We start from the raw sequence: 21316 nt of genomic DNA, 5'->3' as shown, positions 1-21316 counted from the left end.
TATAATGGTATCTTATTGCTTAGGAGGAATTGCATTTTTTGTCTTGAGGAGCTTTATATGACTTGCGCACAACTTGGTTTGTAATCAGCACCATTTAGCTGCGGTAAATCAAGCCCAGTCCACCAAAACAACAAGTATTTGGGCCTAGGATCCTTGTCTCTACTTGGGCTTGTGTGCTAAGAAAAAAAAGCACTCTCACAGTTGTATTAGGAGGAAATCCTACTCTATTCAAACATAAATGTTATTTGAATCAAAGATGTGAAATCTTTTTACATTTGGTTGATTTTATGATATATTGCCACATAAACTTGAGGCCTAGAAATTTTACACATCAATATTCTAAGATATTTTAATTTAACTTATATTCTATTTATAAACCCTCAATTAAAATCTAGACATATCATATTTTCTTTAAATAATACTCATTTGGTCCCATATTGTTAAGGCTTTTATTTCATTTTGAAATGTCCCAAAATAAAGTCATCTTTGAAAAGTCAATAAATAAATTTCCAAATATACTCTTCACTTTATTTAAAAAATCAATACCCATTTTTCACTAAAATTTAAATTAAGGACGGTAGTTTTAGAATCACATACTTTTTTATGCAAAAGACAATATATTAAATGACATCCCGTTAAAAATTAGATTTTCTAAAAAAGCCCAACAAATTGGGACAAATAGAGTAGAATAGGTATAATTTTATATACAAATATAGCCATAATAAAAACTATAAATTATTACCATAATTATATATTTAATAGTTCAATATAAACCCCAAACCAAAATCCATTTGCTCATAATAATTGTTATTAGAAATGTCTTACAATTTTACTTTTTGATTGCTTGACTCTGTTTACTTCATTGAAGGAAGCTTGTATATCTTGGAGTCTTTATCATATCATTGCTTTTTATCTACTCAAGATCTCTTCTGCTATAGTCTCTTGCCTTGCTTCCACATTTTCAGGTATGTCATTTTTTGTTAATGCAAATCTTGTGCAAGGTCAGTAAGCCTGACAGTAATGTAGCATGGCAATAACAAGAATTAGACACAAATATATATATATATACATATATATATGCAACTCTCTAACCACTTATCGCCCTTTACTTTACAACCCTTTTAACTACGCATCTCCAAGTACAGGGGTGGAGCCTAACTTATTGCTCCAAGTTTTGGATTATTCATGTTTTTAAAAATTTTATTGGTTAAATTGAAAGATTTTTTACTTACTTTAGTATAAAATTTGATAATTTGTATTGAAAATGAAACTTTTTAAGATTTTCACTATGAAAATGGTAAAAATGAATTTATTTTATGAAAGATTGTCATCAAACATAATTTTGATTGAAAATACTAAGCTCTTTTTTTTGTTAGGCGTGTGTATATAAAAAATTTATGAAATAAAAAAGTGTTTGTATCTATGTGTGTATAATAAAAAAAAATGTTTGTGTGCATATATAGATGTATGTAAGAAGTTGTTTTGATAAATATATTAGTGCCACAACTTTGCCCCAAACAAAAATTCTTGTTGCCCCGGTCCAAGTAATAATTGCTGATTGCAACATGTAACACCTCAACCTAATTACATAATTAACTTATGAGTTTATATGCATGTTGTTATCTTAATTACTTTTAAGTGCATGACACTTTGATTTTGTGATATTATAGAAGATTCATGCTATTTTTAATGTTGTAGAAAGAAGTTTATAAAGGTAGGGATATATATGAAAAGTTATATTATTGTGTGGGACTTTCTAGATATATATGCTTATAAGGGGTGAAAAGTAGAATTGTCAAAAATTGGAAAAATTGGGCTTTGATTTTTCTTCCTAGCATCACACGTATTCCACCCCCAAAGTCAATGTTCTTATCCTTCTTTTGCTGCTCCAGAACAGGTTCTAGGTTCATCTTTTCTTGTTCTTTTTGTTCATTTCTTTTTGCTCCTACACGGCCAAACCTCTCTCTCTCTTTTTCACCAAAAATCATAAAAATCTCACTCTAGAGAAGAAACTCAAGAGCCTAAAAACTAAGATTTCATCTACAAAGTGTGAGGGTAAGTAAATTAAACCTCATCTGATTTTGTGTACTTGGATAATATGATTGTTTGTTTATTTTCATTCTTTATCCTCTGTTCTGATTTTTAGGCTGAACTTGTGATTCTGTTTTTGTAAGTTGAAGGAGTGATGGTGTTATGGTCTATTGGATGCTTATTAGGGTATTTTAATATGTATTGTATAGGTATAAAAATACCCAAATGAAATTAAGGTCAAATGCTATTTGTTGGACACAGCCGAACAGGCTTTACGTGCATTCAGGAACTTCAGCTGGATTAACAACCAACATCGCCGCAGTACTAGCAAAGGGACTCCCAAAAAGAACAACCTTTGAAGACCTGGCCGACGCCGGAATATCCTTCGGCATATACTACCAGTCTCTACCCACAACCCTTTTCTACAGAAACCTAAGGAAGACTCAAGTACGCGGGCAACTTCCATGAATACGACTTGTCGTTTAAGAATGATGCAAAAAAGGCAAGCTCCCTGGTTATGTTGTGGTGGAACAGCGTTACTTTGACAATAAATTGACCCCAGCCAATGATGATCATCCATCACATGATGTGTACAATGGTCAAATGTTTGTGAAGGAGGTGTATGAGACACTGAGGGCTAGCCCACAGTGGAATGAAACCCTTTTGGTGATCACGTATGATGAGCATGGTGGGTTCTATGATCATGTGCCTACACCAGTGAGTGGGGTCCCTAACCCTGATGGGATTGTGGGACCTCAACCTTTTAATTTCAAGTTTGATCGATTGGGTGTTAGGGTCCCTACCATTGTCATCTCTCCTTGGATTGAAAAGGGCACTGGTAAGTAATTAAAGTCTTACCCATTTTTGCTTTGTTTATGTCTAAATCTTTAACGGTAAATCTTGTTGCATACAACTTATCACACGCACATACACTAAGGTACATGTTTTTTTGAATTTTCAAAATACATTTTAGCCTGCGTGGCATACTCATTGTGTGATAATAATTACCCAATTTTTAATTTTTAAAAATATAATTATACTTTAAAAATTTTCAATAAAAACTAATCTAAATGCACCCTTTTTATTAATAAAATGACAGTTAATCCAATGTAACTTAATCAAGGTAAGACTAATCTATTATGAACTTTACAATCACATCCATGTTTTGTGCAAAAGTCGTTTTAGTAGAAATAATTAACTTGACACTCTTTTTTTAATTAAAAAAAAAGACACATTTGGTTTTTGTGTTTTAGTAGGAAATGGGAGGAAAGTCATGCCTCTTCTAGATGAAAAATATCTTAATGTTCTGTGTATATGATTTGGCACTTTATAAAGTTTATTTACTTACTTGTTAAGAGTAAATAAAGTACAAATATACTTAAGAAATTTGAGGCTTTAATAATTGTACACGAACAAATAATATATTAATATTTATATAAAAATAAAATAATATAGTAATAAATTAACCGAAAGAAAAGCTATAATCTCAAAAAAGAAGAAGCAGAAGAAGATATTCTTAGGCGTAAAATGTCTTTCCCCATGGATAAAAGTCTCTTTATTTTGTTGTTATATATATGGTTGTCAACATCACCATCCACAATCATATCTATACCAAAGCATAAGTCTTGTCTAAAGGTAAGTGAAATATTGGACCACTCACCAATCACCAATATAAAATAAAGAACGTATGCAACTCTCACCAGTCACCAGTCACCAGTCACCAATATGAAATAAATAATGTATGCAACTCTCTAACCACTTATCGCCCTTTACTTTACAACCCTTTTAACTACGCATCTCTAAGTAATAATTGCTGATTGCAATAGGTTTTAAGAATCACTTTTGGGTTTTCAATCTGAATATTTTTTGGTGTAATTAAGTTGATACTTTGAGTTGTTATATACTATTTGTCTTGTATTATTTGTATTTTATTCTTGTTTGTAAGAGTTTCTGTGAAACACAATTTTCACATACTATATATATTATTCATGGTCCTCTGACAAAAATCATGTATCTTTTCCAATTTGTATTACTTCAACATATTATATAATTACATATTTGTACTATAGTTGGAAGCATTAGATTGATCAATTTCATGATGAACCTCATTTTCTTGGCACTATCTTTAAGNGCAGGAATTCAAGAAGCAAATTCTTGATAAGCACTTTCAGATCAGGTTGGTTCGTGTTAGTATTGAGGTAAACTTGATATTAACATGCCGGTCATGCTCTAAATCCTGAAGTACAGGTTTGGGTCGTGACACAACAGGTTTCAAGAATCACTTTTGGGGTTTTAATCTGAATATTTTGGGTGTAATTGTGTTGATATTTTGAGTTGTTATATACTACTTGTCTTGTACCATGTGTATTTTATTCTTGTTTGTAAGAGTTTCTGTGAAATAGAATTTTTATTCACATACTATATATTAGTCATAGTCCTCTGACAACAATCATATATCATTTCCAATTTGTATTACTTCAACATATTATATAATTACCTTCTAAAAAAAAAAAAAAAAAAAAAAACAAACAAACAAACATATTATATAATTACATATTTGTACTATAGTTTGCAGCATTAGATTAATCAGTTTCATGATGAACCTCATTTTCTTGGCACTATCTTTAAGATCTTTACCATTATGTCTTGCTTTCAGCTAGGCCCAAGCCATATATAGACTATAGAGAAGCTTCCATTTTCACACTGCTTTTTAAGAATAGTATAAATGGCAGACATTGAAATAATGGGAACCTCACTCATTACTTTTTCGTTTTTATCTCTTTTGTCCAAAAGCATGGTGTGACTCATTATTATTATACTGATATTTTTGGTGTATGGTTTATAACTCGAGATGGTGGTAATGATACAGTTGTCCATGGGCCCAAAGGTTCACCATTTCCAACATCAGAATATGAACACTCATCCATCCCAGCAACAGTGAAGAAGCTTTTCAACTTGTCCTCACCCTTTCTAATCAAGAGGGTTGAATGGGCTGGCTCCTTTGAAGGATTTGTGACTGTCCAAACAAAAAAAGAACCCAGAACTGACTGCCCAGGTTAGTCATTTTAAGAGCACCTCAGCAAACGACCAAAGTTAGGGAGATAAAGGGAGAGGAGAGGTGGCTGGAATATTCACTGTCCAAACATAGTGTTAAAATACACGTGATGCACTCGAGATAAGTTGTAACAACTTAACCAAGACTTACTAGAAACTATTTAGAGCTAGTGAGCTATCAAGAATCCAATGAGTGAATATTATATGAAAATCCGATAAACTAATTCTGACAAAAGAGTATAAAATTAAATTACAAAACATTCGCTCATTAAATTATTCCATAGGTGACTTGGTATACATATTATAAGATACATATATATATATATATATATCCCAAGATTCTGCCCTAGTATGTTTGATTTGATTAATAAATTTTCATTGGAATTTTTTTCCAATGGGTGGGAGACTTATTTCAATCAACTCTAATGGCTAACTTCTAGGTTTTATCCATTTTTTTACTAATTTATTTTCTCACCATTTGGTGTTGACTACTAGGTTTATCAATTTTTTTTTTCTTTTTAATTTTTTTTTTAAATTTTTAATCCCCAATTTTTTTTTTTTTTTTCTGGTTCTTTTATCAGTTTCCCACAAGTCCATAATCCCCAAACTTGCTTTGTGCTGCATCAAAGAAAGGATTTTTTTAGAAAATAACTATAAAACTCAAACAATATTATTAGTTAACCAAGGTTTGAAACTGTTTTGGTTTCTAACAATTCGACTTTAGAGGGGTCGATTTCCCATCGCACCAGAAGCTGAGCTGGATAAAGTGTCCACGTAGGCCGGAAATCGAGTCCAAAGAACTCGCTTTTTCTTCATTGAAGTCGAGTCCAAAGGACTCGATTTAGCTTAATGGAAATCGAGTCCTCTAAACTCAATTCCAATATACCCAACCAAAAAACTTACACGGATTTTTTTCATGTTCTTCCCTTTCCTTTTTTTTCCCCCAAATGCCACCTGGGTTTCTCCACTTCCAAGCCCCAAAAACCCATGAAAAAATCAAATCCAAAACAAATCAAACCCACTCTCCACTGATCCGATCTGATCACCCGAAGCTTTTGCCAGGGTTTGGTCAGAATTGGCGCCTGGGTTGCTGGGTTTGCATCGTTGTTCTTCATTGAAATCGAGTTTGTTCTTCGTTTGCTGGGTTTTGTGTTTGTTCGTCAGTATTGCTGGGTTCGTTCTTTGTTCTTTGTGCTTCGCCGCCTGGGTTGATGGGTTTTTACGTGCATCGTTGATTCTTTCTTCCATTGGAGCGGCGGTAAGAAACCACGTCCGATCCGAATCGGCGCCTGGGTTCTTCGTTTGCTCATCGGTGTTGCTGGGTTCGTCGGCAAGAAACCACGTTCATTTGCTGGGTTCGTTCTTTGTTCTTTGTTCTTCATTCGTCGGTATTGCTGGGTTCTGTGGACGGCATGTTTTTTTTACACAAAAAAAACTGAGTTCACTGGACTCAGTTTTTATACATGGAAAACGAGTTCAGTGAACTTGATTTCCATGTATAAAAATCGAGTCCAATGAACTCGATTTTTGTGTATAAGAAATGAGTCCAGTGAACTCGATTTCTTGGCCTACGTGGATAACTTTTCCACCTCAGCCACGAGTAAAGTAGGCGAATATGAACAAGGAAATCGATTTCTCTGGACTCGAATTGTTATAAACTAATATAGTTTCAAACGTTGCCTAACTTATGCTATTGTTTGGGTTTTATTGTTATTTTCTAAAAAATCCCTCAAAGAAATATAAGGGTATGTTTGGCAATTGATTTTTCCCCTTATTTTTTGTTTTCAAAAATAATTTTCTATTTTTGAAACTAAAAAACTTGTTTGACAACTCAAAATGGACAGAAAACAAAAACTGTTCTCAAAACTCAATTTGTGAAGGAGATTAAATTCTATAAGGATGGGGTGTAAAACCTATGTTTTACACCATCCAATAAGTGATTCCCACATTAGCATTTTATTTAAAATTTATTAAAATTCAATACATCCTATTATACCTAATAACATCTCAATAGATTCCCAATTTGGTTGGATTTATATATGGGTATTAGAATTGATTGAGTGTGATTGTGTTTATTCTTAAATATGTGATAAGATGATGTGGCATGTTAGGATTGGAGGGGTAAAACATGGGTTTTACACCACATCCTTATAGAATTTAATCTCTTTGTGAAGAAAACTAAAAACATGCAAAAGTTTATTTTTAGTTTCTAGTTTTTAAAAGTCAAAGAAAATATGCATTTGATTTAAAAAATCTGTCTTATTTAATGAGCTAGCATTAGAATGCAAATCCTAATAACAACATATTTTTAGTATTTTCTATTTTTTATTCAAAAAACTATTTTTTTAATTTCAATTAATCAAACATGTTTTTAGTTTCAAAAATACAAAAAAAAAAAAAATTCTTTATATTTTCAAAAACAAGTTTTTAAAAATAGAAAACAAAAATTGTTACCAAACATAATCTAGGAGTATGTTTGGTAACTGTTTTTTTTTTTTTTTCAATTTCCAAAAGCAATTTCCAAAAACATACCTTGTGGAGTGAAGTCCTTCGTTTGTTTGGGGTTCAGTGGGTGATGCCGAAGAGTGTTGTTTCTCCTCTCTGCACGATGGAATTGGTTGGGAAGTCACACTTCAAATGTGTAGAATATGGTTCCAGCGTATCTTATGTGGTTAATTTGGAAGAAGCGCAATGTCCAAACTTTTGAGGAAACTGAGAAACTTGTAGACCGTGTGAAGTCTTTGCTACTTAGGACTTTGTTTGAGTGGTCTCGTATTTGGAGGTTTACGCATTGTCATTCTTTGTTTAAATTTCTTAATTCTGTTACTCTCTTTTTGATTAATATTCTTTTTAGTGCAATGAGTTTACTATCGCAAATTCATTGTACTTTTATTATCAACAAAGTCTGTTATTACCTATCAAAAAAAAATTTTCTATTTTTGAAATTAAAAACTTGTTTGGCAATTCAAAATGAACAAAAAATAAAAACTGTTCTCAAAACTTAGTTTGTAAAGAAAACTAAAAATATGCAAAATGCTGTTTTCAGTTTTTAATTTTCAAAAAATCAATAAAAACACGCATTTAATTTAATAAATTTGTCTTATTTAATGAATTAACATTAGAGTTTAAATCCTAGTAACAACATATTTTAGTATTCTTATATTTTTTTCTTAAAAAAACTATCTATATATATATTTACAATTTCAACTAACTAAACATGTTTTGATTTCAAAATATTAAAAAAAAAATTACTTTTTCTTTATATTCTTAAAAACAAGTTTTTTAAAATAGAAAACATAAACAGTTACCAACATCATCTAATATTCTGATCCATTAAAGTGGTCAAATGATACTTTTTCACAGGGTACAAGCGTCCTGAAATTTTATTATCATTGTTATGCACATTGGAAATCATTATTATGTTTTTTTTTCTTTAACAAAGTAACTGTTCTGCATCAATGTAGAGGTTTTAGCATTTTATACTTTCTGAGTGCTTATTATAGGGTTCTTCCAATAAGGCAAAACTGAGTTCTCAACATTGTCTGTTCAGCTTCATCACCAAACACCACCAATACATACATCTCTGTCATCTCTACAACAGGTTTAATTCTCAAGCACCCAATAAATTAAAACATCAACCTAAAATTATGACAACATTGGCTAACAAGGCTGATTTGTTTAAAAATTGTTTCTTGAACACCAGGGACACAAAATTCTGAATGCTGAAAACCTTCAGTGTAGAAATTAAAACTCATCTAGTAATCTAACATATATGTATACAAAAGAATTAGTGCCCTTCATGTTTATACTTAATTGCTAAAGAAAGATCTGTTATTTAATTCATCCAGACATTCCTTTTCTTTACCTATACTGTTCGTTTTGTAAAGTGTAATTTGTATTGATGGCTTTCTTCAGGTGGCCACAGGCTTATTGTGTTATTCTTGGTCTGAGCCACTCGTTAATGTGTCCCACCCAGGAATATTTGCTGTAGCCTCATTCACCATCTTCACAAGTCTAACCTGCAAAAAGAATAGTGAAGGATCCATGAGAGAGAGAGAGAGAGAGGATCACAAGTTGCATTCAATTCGATAATGTGCAAATGGAAATGGTAGAAAGGCAAGAGAGAGGATCACAAGTTGCATTCAATTTGATAATGTGCAAATGGAAATGGTAGAAAGGCTATGTAGCATGCTAATATCAGTCATCAACACATGCAAGAGTAAATTCATAAATCATATACATTAGTTTTTTTTTATAGATAACGAAAAATTTTATTAAAAAAGTAGCCAACCCGAGTACATTGGAGATGTACTGTGGGGGCAAAAATTAAGAATCAAAATTACAATGATCAAATAAAATAAGAATGGAAGAACAAGCAAAATACGATAAAGCCACACTCCAAGCAAGGAGAGTGTGACAGAAAAAAGATTTAATCCCTAGTAAGGACCGTTCACATCCCTCAAAACATCTAGCATTCCTTTCACTCCAAATGCACCACATCAAACAATGCGGCACTAGTCTCCAAAGGCCTATATTGCGGTGATGCCCAAACTTACCTCGCCAAGATTCAAACACCTCAATTACCTTATGTGGCATAAGGTAACAAGGTGTCATAGTCAAAGCACTGGCTAGGCAAATCACAATGATGATCAGGGCTAGAAAAGACATTCTCTGAAGATACAAGGCAATGACATCCCAAGAATAGACAATAAGCCATGTGGACCCCAAAAGATCAGATAGTAATGCACCACATATATGAGTGCAAAGAGATACTTGGCTTGGGTCTCATAGAATTCTATATAAGTATGTAGACATTTTTGTCTGTAGAAGTTTGAATATATTAAAAAGAAAAAGTGGTTCAACTGAAAGGAAAGAAAAGAAATCAGACAAATACAAGGGCTACCTCCTAAAATTTATAATACTCAATATAAAATGATGAGGAAGAAAAGCCAGCTGATTTAGCCATCAAATCCAAAAGCAAAAACATGAGCTTATATATAGGAAGCTCAATGGTAACTCATATCGTTCCTCTTTTTTTCTTTTTTTCTTTTTTATAAGTAAATAAGTAATAAATCTTATTAGAAAAATTAATTCAACAAGTACACCAGGAGTATAATAGCTGAGAGTTAAATGGAAGTTCTAAAATTACAATGATCAATAACCTCAAAAAAGTTTGAAAGAAAAAACCTCCCTCAAGCTCTCACCCACTCTAGCAAAGTCTTCCAAATAAAAAAAACTCTTTTTGTTCTAATAATGCTCATTCACACCCTTCAAAACTACCAGTATTTCTTTCCTTGTAGCTCCTATTGTTCCTCTCCCACCATGGACATTGGACACTGTGATAAGAAGCACAAGACGCAATACTCTCACACCCTTCCAAGCCTTCCTTTCTTACTAACTAACCAATACCTCAACCACTGATATTGTCATACCCAGGAGATCCCAAAAATTGAGAAAACCAGTCCCTAGTAACAAAGCAAGGAATCTGCTCCTCTCCACACTCACATATAACATTATTTCACTATGAAATTGACAGCTTTAACATGATTTACGTTGTAAGATATTGGCATACCAAAACTCTTCCCTGGAATTCAATGCCTGATCCCTTTTTAACATCTGATTGTCAGGGTTATCCTCAGCTCCCACTCTTAGAAAACCTGTTTTTCATCCTATTGTTATCTACATAATGGATCTTCACTAGTGCAATAAAGGCAAAGAGAGAAATATGCTAATGTAGCTAAGTTTGCATCAACCCCATTGGAGTTCTTAGAATGTAGAACCTCTTATGAGTTATTATTAATTTATTGTATATTCTAAAACAAAGAAGTCCCATCCTTTCTTTCACAAATATTGTCAATAGCACTTTTATATTCAAAGCAACCATGTCGTCAGAAATATTTCCTTTCTCTAATTTCTTAATGGTTAGTCCTAGCAGTTAACAGTTTTGGGAGGCATATTTTGAAAATTCTTGGTCTATTTTGCTGGCATGATATCCTAATAATTTTAATAAAATAGATAATTGAGTTTCTTTCAGAAAAAAAAGGGTGTAGCCCTGGAGGCATGCAGGAGATATGCAAAAGAAATGAACAAAACAAAAGCCTAGATTCTATGATTACAAAGAATCAAGAACTCCAAAAGAACTGAACCCCCTATGGCCCTCATCCAACTGAAAAGGAGATGAGAAACAAAGACTTCAACCCGCTGACTGTGAGCTTCAACCTTCAAGAGTAACCTTATTATTAAAAAAAAAAGCTATGTTGATGCCACCAAAAATTTTATATATGGGGATTCTTTGTTGGCTTTTTAATAGGAACAACTAAACAGCAGTTGCTACTAACAAAGGAATTCTCTTTTTTGATAGGTAAACACAACTCATGCACCCAGACAGGATTGAATTTGTGAGCTCAACATTGACCTCAATTTATAAATGGAGGATCCAAAGACATTGGCTTAATAACGAAAGAACTCCTCTCAATGAATCTAGCTAGTAAACTATCAAAAATTGTAACTTATCCTTGCCATCTCCAATTTTGCAAGTTGCATCTCCATCATTCAGCAAGAAAAAGTTGGAATCTCCATCACTTTCAAAGTCCAAAAAACTGAGTCTGTCTTAGCCTCTAGTAATGAAAAGGGGAGTCCTATTTTAGTATTTCGAGGGGTGTAGAGTAAATTTTGAGACAAACTGAACAGTTACTGATCACAAGTAGCTCACCACACTTTGTGGCTCAATAGTAATGATTTGTGGTGTAAATCAATTAATGATACATTCAATATGCTTCTTGTTTTCATCCCCATCAATCTGAGAGTTTGTTAAAAACAAGAAATATTTTGAGGTTAACAGTGACACTATACTGTGGTGTACCAAAAACAAAACTGAAGTTTCCCTAGCTTCAGACAAAATTAGATCTAATAAAGAAACTATTAGGATTATTCCATTATATAATAAAGTAGGGTTCCAAATTATAACCTATATAAATACAATTTTGGTTCTAGTTATTAAAATTCAATTTTGTTTCTGAAATTTTCAAAAACTCAAAATGACCCTCTCAGATTTTCATTGTTTTATTTTATAAGCAGTAACAGGTATTAAAGCAAAGAGTGACAATAACTGAAGAAAGAGTAAATTTTTGGAGCAACTAGAACATGAATCCATAATTACAGTGGTTGAATTTGGCAAAAATACATGGGACTCAAGATTTAGGCTTGCACAAATAACACCGACAACATTTTCGTTTGATGCTTGTATTCATCAGAGCCATAAAATTAAGTTATGGAGCATGTGTTAAAACATATGGACTTTTTGTATAAACATCCAACATCTTAAGCTTAGCACTTCATAATATTGTAACGCATGATCGATAACTTCATTTAAAACTTCATTGCATTTCTTAAAACACCATCATTGTGATAACTAAGGGGTATGCTTTTTGAAATAAAGGAACTTGCCAATTGAATATGTCTTTGACTGAACTGGCTTTATTTTCTTGTTTCTCAAATTGACAATTAAAAGATAAAAGTTATTAATGAACTTACCACAGTTTCAGGAACCCCTGGAGGGGGTAAGGAGAGATTTCTTGGTGGAGGAGCACTAAGAAATGATCTCTTGTCAAAACGCCATTCTCCTATCTTTCCATATGTTAGTTCTCCCTGGATGATTACCAACTTGGAATAAATGACTTAAAAAATAATGACCAACTGAGCAAGATTTTGTTAGAAGAAATGAATAAACAAATGAATATAAAGTTTCAGAACCTCTATAATAAATGACAGTAACAATCACAGTCAAAACATCAGGCCCCCTTCTATTTGAGTGTGAGGGGGAGAGAGAGAGAGAGAGAGATCTGTTCACCTTTAAATTATAATCACATCCATAAGTATAATGGATAATGAAACTCTTTCCCACTTCCAAATCCCACGGAGGCTGGAAACTCAAAATGATGCATGTTAATGCGTATCCATGAGTTCATGAAATAGTGAATATGAAAAGGATCATATAGTATCATTCACACCTGCAGCATAAAGTCTTTGCAAAGAATATGCCGCACACCATGCAATGCAGATGCTACAGCATATGCATACCTTAATTTGACCCAAAAAAAAAAAAAAAAATCACAAGATACATCAGATGTCATAATTTGTTACCATCCACTAAACAAAACTAGTATACTGAGATCTTCTCAAATAATACTTACATTTCAAGCACCCATCCAAAAGTCTTATCGGTCTCTGGATCATCTTTCATTCTCAAGGAAATATTCACCCATGTGGGAGCAATATCTTCCAGCATGGACTGAAGAAGAAAATTTAGTGATTACCACATCATAAGGCAATCACAGTAAAAGCAAAAAGGTCAGCCCAATGACAACACAATTATAACTCTGATGATGATGACCACAAAGTCATTTTTTAGTACTACTGCTGGAACCCATTCTTCTTTTTCTTCTATTACTAATTCTACTTTGTAATAATAATTTGCACCTTCTAAATTTTCTACTCCTATGAAAAACCTGCTATGAATTGCTGAAAATCAAAATAAATATAGTTGTAAATCACTTAATATAAATGAGTTAACAATCAATGTCAGGTCAGTACACATGCTACAACAGTAATAAAAGATTTTACCCTTCTGATGATTACAGGAGAATTTCCTATTGGATCAATATCAGTCACAGGACCACTTTCTTCAGGATAAAATTTCCTAATTATTTTCTCATGCTCAGTTGGTTTAATGTAGAAAAAAGGATATCCTGCTGGTTGGCTTCCATATGCCAAGTTAGGTATAGGTTTTACAAATAGGTGGTCAGGCTCTGCCATTAGAATGTATCTGCATCAACCACAAAATGTGCTAACTTTTGGATTTCCATCAAGGCAAAGAGCAAACAATCTTGTAAGAAATCAAAGTTTTTATTCTTACTCTTCTTCAATTGTTGCTTTCTCCAGCCATTGCACAAACGCCCATGGTCTATTTAGAACAATATAACCCTGCATAAGACATTAAATTTAAACATGAATAATTTTATATTTAGTCAAACAGGATATTGTGATTGATAAAATATTCAAACTAGAATAGGACAAAAAATAAATAAATAAAGCAAGAAGAAGATAAAGAAGAAATGGTGCTGAAACTGATAAGTATTAGCTTAATACTACTGGTGATGTGAATACTATCCCAATGAAAAAAACTGATGGAGATCTATTGAACTTACAACACCAGTTGGCCTTTGGTGAATTTTATTATGTTAGATGCTACTCTGATGTTGATGTCAGATTACAAAACCAATATATGTACTTTATAAACACAATCTAAACTTCGTATTTTGTTCACCACCAGTACCAGCAATCCACAACCTATAAGATCATCTAAGAGAGCTGATACCCAGCCTATATCACTATAAGAAAATTTCCATGAAATGGTTTCAACTCTTTTGAACTATGCAAAATAATTTTTTTAGCAGTATAGAAACAGAGCAATAGTGACTTTATTTTGAAATCTACATGGTATGTTCATCAAAGCAACCCAAGGAAAATCTAAATTAGTGAAGACCTGGCCAGATCAACACATGTAGAGGCATGGATACATGTCTAACACAGGGAGACTGTGCGGCCCCATTTCATTGGATGAAATAGAAAGAAACTAAATATTTTTGTCATTTGCATGAAACCTGAAAATTTTATGAAATTCAGAGGATGTTATTACATGAGAAAATGACTCAAACTTTTGTAGAATGCTTTAATGGTCATGATATTCAAACACAAGTATAATGTCTATTCGACCCAAAATATTGCAATTTAGCAACTACCTCTACTTCTCATCATAATCAAATGAAGCCTAAGAAAAATTTTCTCCTTCATTTTGAAAAGTTAGAGTCTATATTAGTTTGGGAAGAGTGGATGCAAGTTGTTAAAGACACTTTTTCTCTCCAAACTCTGGTTTCCATGAAACAAATGAAGCAATAGACGAGTTGTTGTCTACAAGACATTAATTCCCTCCTCCAAAGACAGGCTGTATACTTCATTGGACTTTCTAACTATGAATTTAAAGGAAATTCATGAAAGCATTTGAATCTACTAAATATTTTTTGAAAAAAAAAAAATTATGATGAATTGACAAAATCAACAAAAATAATCAATGCAAATGAATTGAAGAATACAACAAAAGATATGAGAAACCATGATACAGCAGCAATAAGATTCTCACCCGATCCAAGCCCTCTGGAAGAGGATCAACCACAAAACTTGGAATCTCCTCCATCAACTTGTCTGGAACCCCAGAATGCAAAATCCGGGTAAACTTTCCCATGTCTGATCCAGGCATGTCTTTTGTCTTCTTATACCAGTAGTACATAATCCTACACTGCCATTGGCTATAAGGAGCATCTGTTGCTGTAAGAGCAACATGGTATTTCGGTTTCAACTCCCCTGAAGAGTCCAATCCATCCGTCTCCCAACTCCCCAAATTGGAAGCTTTGTTGTGTATTATCATAGTCAACAAATTATATGTTGCAAAGAAAAACCCAAATGACAAAAGCGCCAAAAGTATTGGAGACACACGCCCCATGTATTTCCTTTCAACCATGCCTATGTCTTATTACAGGAAGATCAGATTACAAATCTTTATACCTCAACTCAACCCAATTCCCCTATCTACAACAGTTTTTGAATGCAACCCACTAAATTCCTTCAACACCCTTCCAAGTCACAGCTCCAGCACACAATTCTAAGAAACAAACAACACCCTTTTATAATTTGTTAGTGATTGAGTGAATCACAATCCACAAACCCAGACAATTGTAACAACCTATTCTGCATTACAATTATAAGAAAGCCATTATAAGTCAATGTGATATGAGTGAGCCTAGCTACTACTAATCTAACAAACCAAATAAATGAGTATAAATATTGAGAAAGATGCTTTCTTTTTTATTTCCCAACAATAAAAAAGTCACACAAAACAATCCCATTAATTCATAAGAACCAAGAACAATAAATCATACATAGATCTGAGTCTCTACTTCAAAAAAACTCATTTCAGAACAGAAACATAACAACCAAGCTAAGAGAGAGAGAGAGAGAGAGAGAGAGAGAGAGAAGAGGCAGTTATATAAGATATAAATTGCACACATTCAACAACAACTGACAAAATTTAAAAGCCAAAATCAATGTTCATTAAAAAAAAAAAAAAAAAAAAAAAAAAATGAGAGAGAGAGAGATTTTGGGTTGGGACTTGGGATCGTCAACGCTTATACTTGAAAACGCGGAGGTTGGTTTGTTTATACAAGTTGGAATATTGAATATTTTGGAAGATTTGAATCTTTGTGAACATTTTTTATTGTTGAATGACAAAAAAGAATATCTTTTTGAACGCTGGACTTAGTGTACTTTGGTGGAAACTGATGTGTGAATACTATGAAATGGACAGAGAGAGCAACATGAACGAATGGGGACCACATTTTGGTTAAAGACATGTTGCTTTTTTATCTTCTTTTTTTGTCTAATCCTACATCATCTACCATTGCCAAAGCCAATTGCAATGTATATTCCCTTCTTCCAGACAATTCATGCTTTTTTTTTTTTGTTCTTATCTATTTGGTTTATTATATGAAAAAAGTTTGAGCCAATTGCAAACTAAAATAGGACTTCCATTTTGATTGAACAATCATACTTCACCAACCAAAAAAAAAAAAATCAGATTCCTTTTCATCGAATCTTCTTACATCCAGATCTACACTTGCAGGCTTTTTGGCTTTTTGTCTTAGTGACATTATTGTACATATTAAATAGTGCTGCACATATTAAACTATAACATCAAACATCAATAATTACCTGCCTTTTATTTCCCAATCAAGATAAATGAGCTTTTTTTTTTTAGCAAAGGAGACATATTAAATTTATAAATTATACATTACCCAACTAAAGGAGTGCACAACATATGGTGAGCTTATTTGATTAGCAACAATTTTTTAAAATCTCATATTTAAGTACAATAATATTTTTTGTAGATTTTCTCCACACAAAAAAAATTATGTAGATTTGTTTTAAATTAAATTAATCAAGCACACATTATATCATATTTGAAAGTTCAATATGGGTATGAAACACCATTGAACGTTTAAACCCCAAATTATAAAAATACCAATTCAAGCTTTGTATCAAACAATTAATGTGCGGAACATGATAATAAGCCAATAACAGAATTGATAGACAATCTAAGCCAAATATAAACACATCCACAGCAGTAAATATAAGGCAAAGATAAAGGAAAGAACGATGCAAACACACGGACAACACACGATGTATTATCGAAGAGGAAACCGAAGTCCTCGGCATAAAACCTCTCCGCCGCCCTCCAAGCGGTGATAAAATCCACTAAAGAATGTAGTTGGGATACATGAACAGCAGAAAACCCTCCAAGCCTAATCTACCCAGGTACCTAAGCCCTCCAAGCTTCTTGCTCCAACAAGGTTACACCGAACCTATTTCTTCTTTAGCTTCCCGGATTCCGCTACTTGACCATAGCATCAACTAATGTATATTAGTTCCTTCCAAACTGTTTCCCTCAGCACAAAATAAACCTTCTCACAGACGTGGGTGTGATGAGATAGGGATTTGGTAAAAGACCTCTCAAGGGTATGACAATGGAGAGGAAGAGAGTAGAGGAATTTGTAGAGTTTCTTAGATGAAGATTGGAGATGAGGCAATCTTGTTTTTCTATAGGGTTTTCTCTCACAAAATTCTCTCTGGAAGCTCTCTCCATTTAGTGGGTATAAGGGTCTATATATAGTGAGGTGAGATGAGAATACGAAGAGACATATTTTTGCCAAACAGGGTAAATTGGCGGCTTGGTCTCGCGGCTTGTCCAAGTCGCGAAATCAAGTCGCAACGTAACGGCCTGGCCAGCCTGAGACTTTTGTCCTGTAGTGCGACAGTTGGCGCGACCTTTCAGCTTCCCTGCATGCATCTCACGTGCCTGAAGTTGGCGACTTGCAGCCACGAGCCACCCGTGAGTCCTAGCCGTGAAGCTCTGCTTCTTTGCACATACTTGAGCTTTTCTTCACAACTTCTCACACACTACCCTTACAATAATTCCACCTAAATACAGGGTTACTAAGTGCTTAAATTACAAACAAATTAGCACGGAATAGAGCAAACACGATGGTTGATAATTTTCAACCTTGCAATATTCAACTATTATATAATACTGGTACACTTACAAAAATCCCATAGGAGATCATAATACAAAAGGTTAGGACAATGACAATATGTGCAACAAATCTTTATATTCTATATATAAAGGCAAGAAACTTAGTTGTAGTAGCCCAAGGTTTATGTGGCTCAATTTTTTTTTTTTTTAAATGAAGGAGAATTCTCTTTATTTAGCCTTCCACCTCATCAAGACTTTGTATTTATATCAAAACATTAATTAATTATCATGTATTAATTGCTTCAAAAATTCTTATAAAATAAATTGCTTCAAAAATAAATGGTCATGCATTAATGAGATAGTTGCATTTATTTTTATGTATTAATTATCTATAGATGATGTAGTAAGTTTTTTTTTTTTTTTGAGGAACCGATGGTGTAGTAAGTAGTAACTACATTTATATATATGTGTGTGTGTATAAATGGATTTTGTTTTGAGAATCATGTATGAGGAATTCATATGGTTATTTTTATAAAAATTGTATAATAAACAATTTATTTGAAATAATTATTATTAGAAATATGACATTTTTTCTTGTGTTTATTTGCTTTGACAACCATCGAAACAGAAACTAGTAAAACGAAAACAAACTTAATAGCACATGCAAACAATAGTATTAAAAAAAATGTTTAAATTTAGATTATTAATGAATGCTCTAAGGCAGTAGCGGAGCCAAGAATTTGGTTCAGAGGGGGCAAAATTAAAAGACAACATTTAAAGTGAAATTAATCTAAAAAATATTAATAGATAATAATGACAAAATAAATAAACAATTATAAGAAAATAATTTTAAGAAAATAAATATATTTCATATCATTAAAATAAATAAACAAAAATAACCAATTCATAGTTACTACAAAATCTATAATAAAAAGCTTACAAACTGATGTAGTAAAAATGTGATTAGTTTTATTTAAACAGTATAATGAATAGATATTTGTGATTATTTTTTGTGATTGGTGACATGCCAATTTGTAAGTGTCAAACGAGGACAAAGACAAAAGCTTACAAGAACAATAAATTAGGTGAAAAGGATTTGATGTTTAGAAAACTTTTATTTACTTTCCTTTTTTTTTTTTTTTTTTTTTTTGTGTGTCAGAATCACTTTCAAGTTTCAACCAATTGGTTCATCAAAAAAAAAAAAAAGTTTCAACTAATTGGGTGTCATTTTTTCCTTCCTTTTTCTTTGTGTCAGGTTCCCTTAAGATTACAATTGCATATACAAAAAAAATTTAGGTGGAGTCAGGGGGGCAGTGCCCCCCCTCGCCCCCCTCTAACTCCGCCACTGCTCTAAGGGCACCCGTTAACCTGACTCATATATATATATATATATATATAGTCCAACTTTCATGTATGGTAGATGTGATGGATGCATGGTGTGATATACCCTCACAAGTCACAAGTCACAATGTATCAGCTTCATTTGAGTTTCAGGTTACAGGGTTTTTCACTTTTTCTTAAATTGAGCAACATATATAAATTATTGAGTGTAAATGTTTTTTTATTTTTTATTTTTTTATAAATAACATGAGACAATATTAGTTTTGTTCTTTTGAGTCATATTTCTCTAATGTAGCTTGTCGTGTTTTAGAATGCAGGGATGACTGATGAGGGATCTAGAACCATTTCATAAGATTGAGACAATTTGACAAATACAATTTTAGACTAAACTTACATGAATTGTCCAATGGTCCACACATTCTACAATCTTTGTCTTTACCTCGGATATGCGTGAACTTAACTGCAGAAGTGACTTTAAGTTATGTCCTTAAGTTAGGATGCTTTACGTTAGCTCATCCTAGACTTTTATTTTTATTTTTATTTTACATATATACAAGATAGAAATTCTACTTAAACCTCTAATAAGTGTATATGTGTGTGAAACTTCATACTAGAAACTTGAACTTCAACCTTTGCCTCCCACCCCAAAAGAATTTTGTACTTGTAGAGTGACCATCACATCAATGGCGCTTAATTAGTAGACATCTTAGACTTAGGTACAAAAATAATCAATAGTTTGATCGAAATAATTATTCTTGTGATTAGTCTTAACGGATTGGTTCAGTGGTTTCTTATTAGTCTGCACTAATTAGACTTGATTATTGCGTTTTTGACTAGCTTATATTTTGGTAACTTATTAACTTAAAGATAAGGAAAAAAAAGATTTAAAAACTAACTTATTTGCATAAAATCATTTTCTACCTTACTTTTAAGTTAATAAGCTATTTTTGAGTCCTTCTTGTTGTACTGTCATGTGTAGATCTTGATTCTTGATTGATGAGTTCTTGGAATCGAGTTTGTGATAACAGAGAAATGAGTGTAAGTAATAGTTTGCATAAGAGGATTATAACCAAGAGAAGGCAAAAGTTTGGTAAAGAGAGAGAGAAAAAAAGGGAGTTTCAATTGACTAGTAATTAAAAGAGGACTTGACGCTGGACCTTTTGAATGTGAAAAAACGGAGTATTTGTGTTGGAAATTCATAGAGGAAGATAATTTTTGGTAAGAAGTTACTTGTTGAAGACTGGTTGGCTTTGCTTCTTATAATGATTTTATGAGAAAGTCCTTGTGAATGAAGAGGAAACTTACTAGAAAAAAACGGATATTGGCAGAACTTGTACGTTGCGCAATGCAATCTATAGAAGATTGACTTGGTTTCTTTTTGTGTAGCATCTGACAGGTTGGTTAATCTGGTTCAATTTGGTATGTTTCATTTCTATAAGGGGAATGACATCTTCTGGTTCTGCAAAAACATACTAATAGTACTTTGAAACATTCCAAGATGTTTTTGTGTGATGAAGTTAACTGGCAAGTGATATATTCAATTCCATTTGAAAGGATAAAAAAAATAAATAATCAATGCAAACCGTAAGTCCAATCGATTGGAATAGGACACGTTTGGTACACTAAATAGAGATTACATGCCGAAATGACAGGTATTTAACACCACAAGCCAAAATTAATTTCTTTCCAATGAACTGATTTTTTTGTTTGTAAACTGTGACTGGTGTGTGAACGTAAGGATTGAACATG

General features: G+C 32.7%; 2 protein-coding genes across 3 annotated transcripts; one reads left to right on the top strand and one right to left on the bottom strand.

Moving 5' to 3' along the window:
• The first annotated feature begins 2256 nt into the window (after positions 1–2256).
• On the top strand, positions 2257–5303 carry LOC111988892 (non-specific phospholipase C2). Its single transcript, XM_065764078.1, is given in 4 exon segments — positions 2257–2472; positions 2474–2528; positions 2531–2869; positions 4901–5303. Coding segments are annotated over 4 exon segments (801 nt in total). The 3' UTR covers positions 5092–5303.
• A 3307-nt stretch (positions 5304–8610) lies between these two features.
• On the bottom strand, positions 8611–16240 carry LOC111988885 (hydroxyproline O-arabinosyltransferase NOD3). 2 transcript variants are annotated; one of them, XR_010625169.1, is made up of 9 exons: positions 15284–16240; positions 14000–14067; positions 13708–13909; positions 13278–13375; positions 13095–13164; positions 12935–13006; positions 12619–12732; positions 10658–10742; positions 9013–9104 (listed from the first exon to the last, which is right to left on the bottom strand). XR_010625169.1 is itself a non-coding variant. In XM_065764089.1 (8 exons), the coding sequence occupies exons 1-8, from the start codon at positions 15659–15661 to the stop codon at positions 9021–9023; spliced, it is 1086 nt and encodes a 361-aa protein (XP_065620161.1). In that variant the 5' UTR covers positions 15662–16235; the 3' UTR covers positions 8611–9020. The 2 variants fall into 2 exon arrangements, 1 of the variants encoding a protein (XP_065620161.1); XM_065764089.1 differs by lacking the exon at positions 10658–10742 and having other exon boundaries at positions 8611–9104; positions 15284–16235.
• Positions 16241–21316: the final 5076 nt, after the last annotated feature.

This window comes from Quercus suber, unplaced genomic scaffold (genome assembly GCF_002906115.3).
Source record: "Quercus suber isolate HL8 unplaced genomic scaffold, Cork oak 2.0 scaffold_540, whole genome shotgun sequence".
Taxonomy (NCBI): Eukaryota; Viridiplantae; Streptophyta; class Magnoliopsida; order Fagales; family Fagaceae; genus Quercus; species Quercus suber.
This window is presented reverse-complemented; position numbering and strand designations above follow the sequence as displayed.

What these genes read in the sequence shown, in the direction of transcription:
- LOC111988885 (XM_065764089.1), bottom strand. Translation starts at nt 15,661, where the DNA reads ATGGTTGAAAGGAAATACATGGGGCGTGTGTCTCCAATACTTTTGGCG. An exon ending in TTCCAGAGGGCTTGGATCGG is followed by an intron (nt 14,068 to 15,283) that starts GTGAGAATCTTA and finishes TGTCTTATGCAG; the next exon opens with GGTTATATTGTTCTAAATAG. An exon ending in AAAGCAACAATTGAAGAAGA is followed by an intron (nt 13,910 to 13,999) that starts GTAAGAATAAAA and finishes TGGTTGATGCAG; the next exon opens with ATACATTCTAATGGCAGAGC.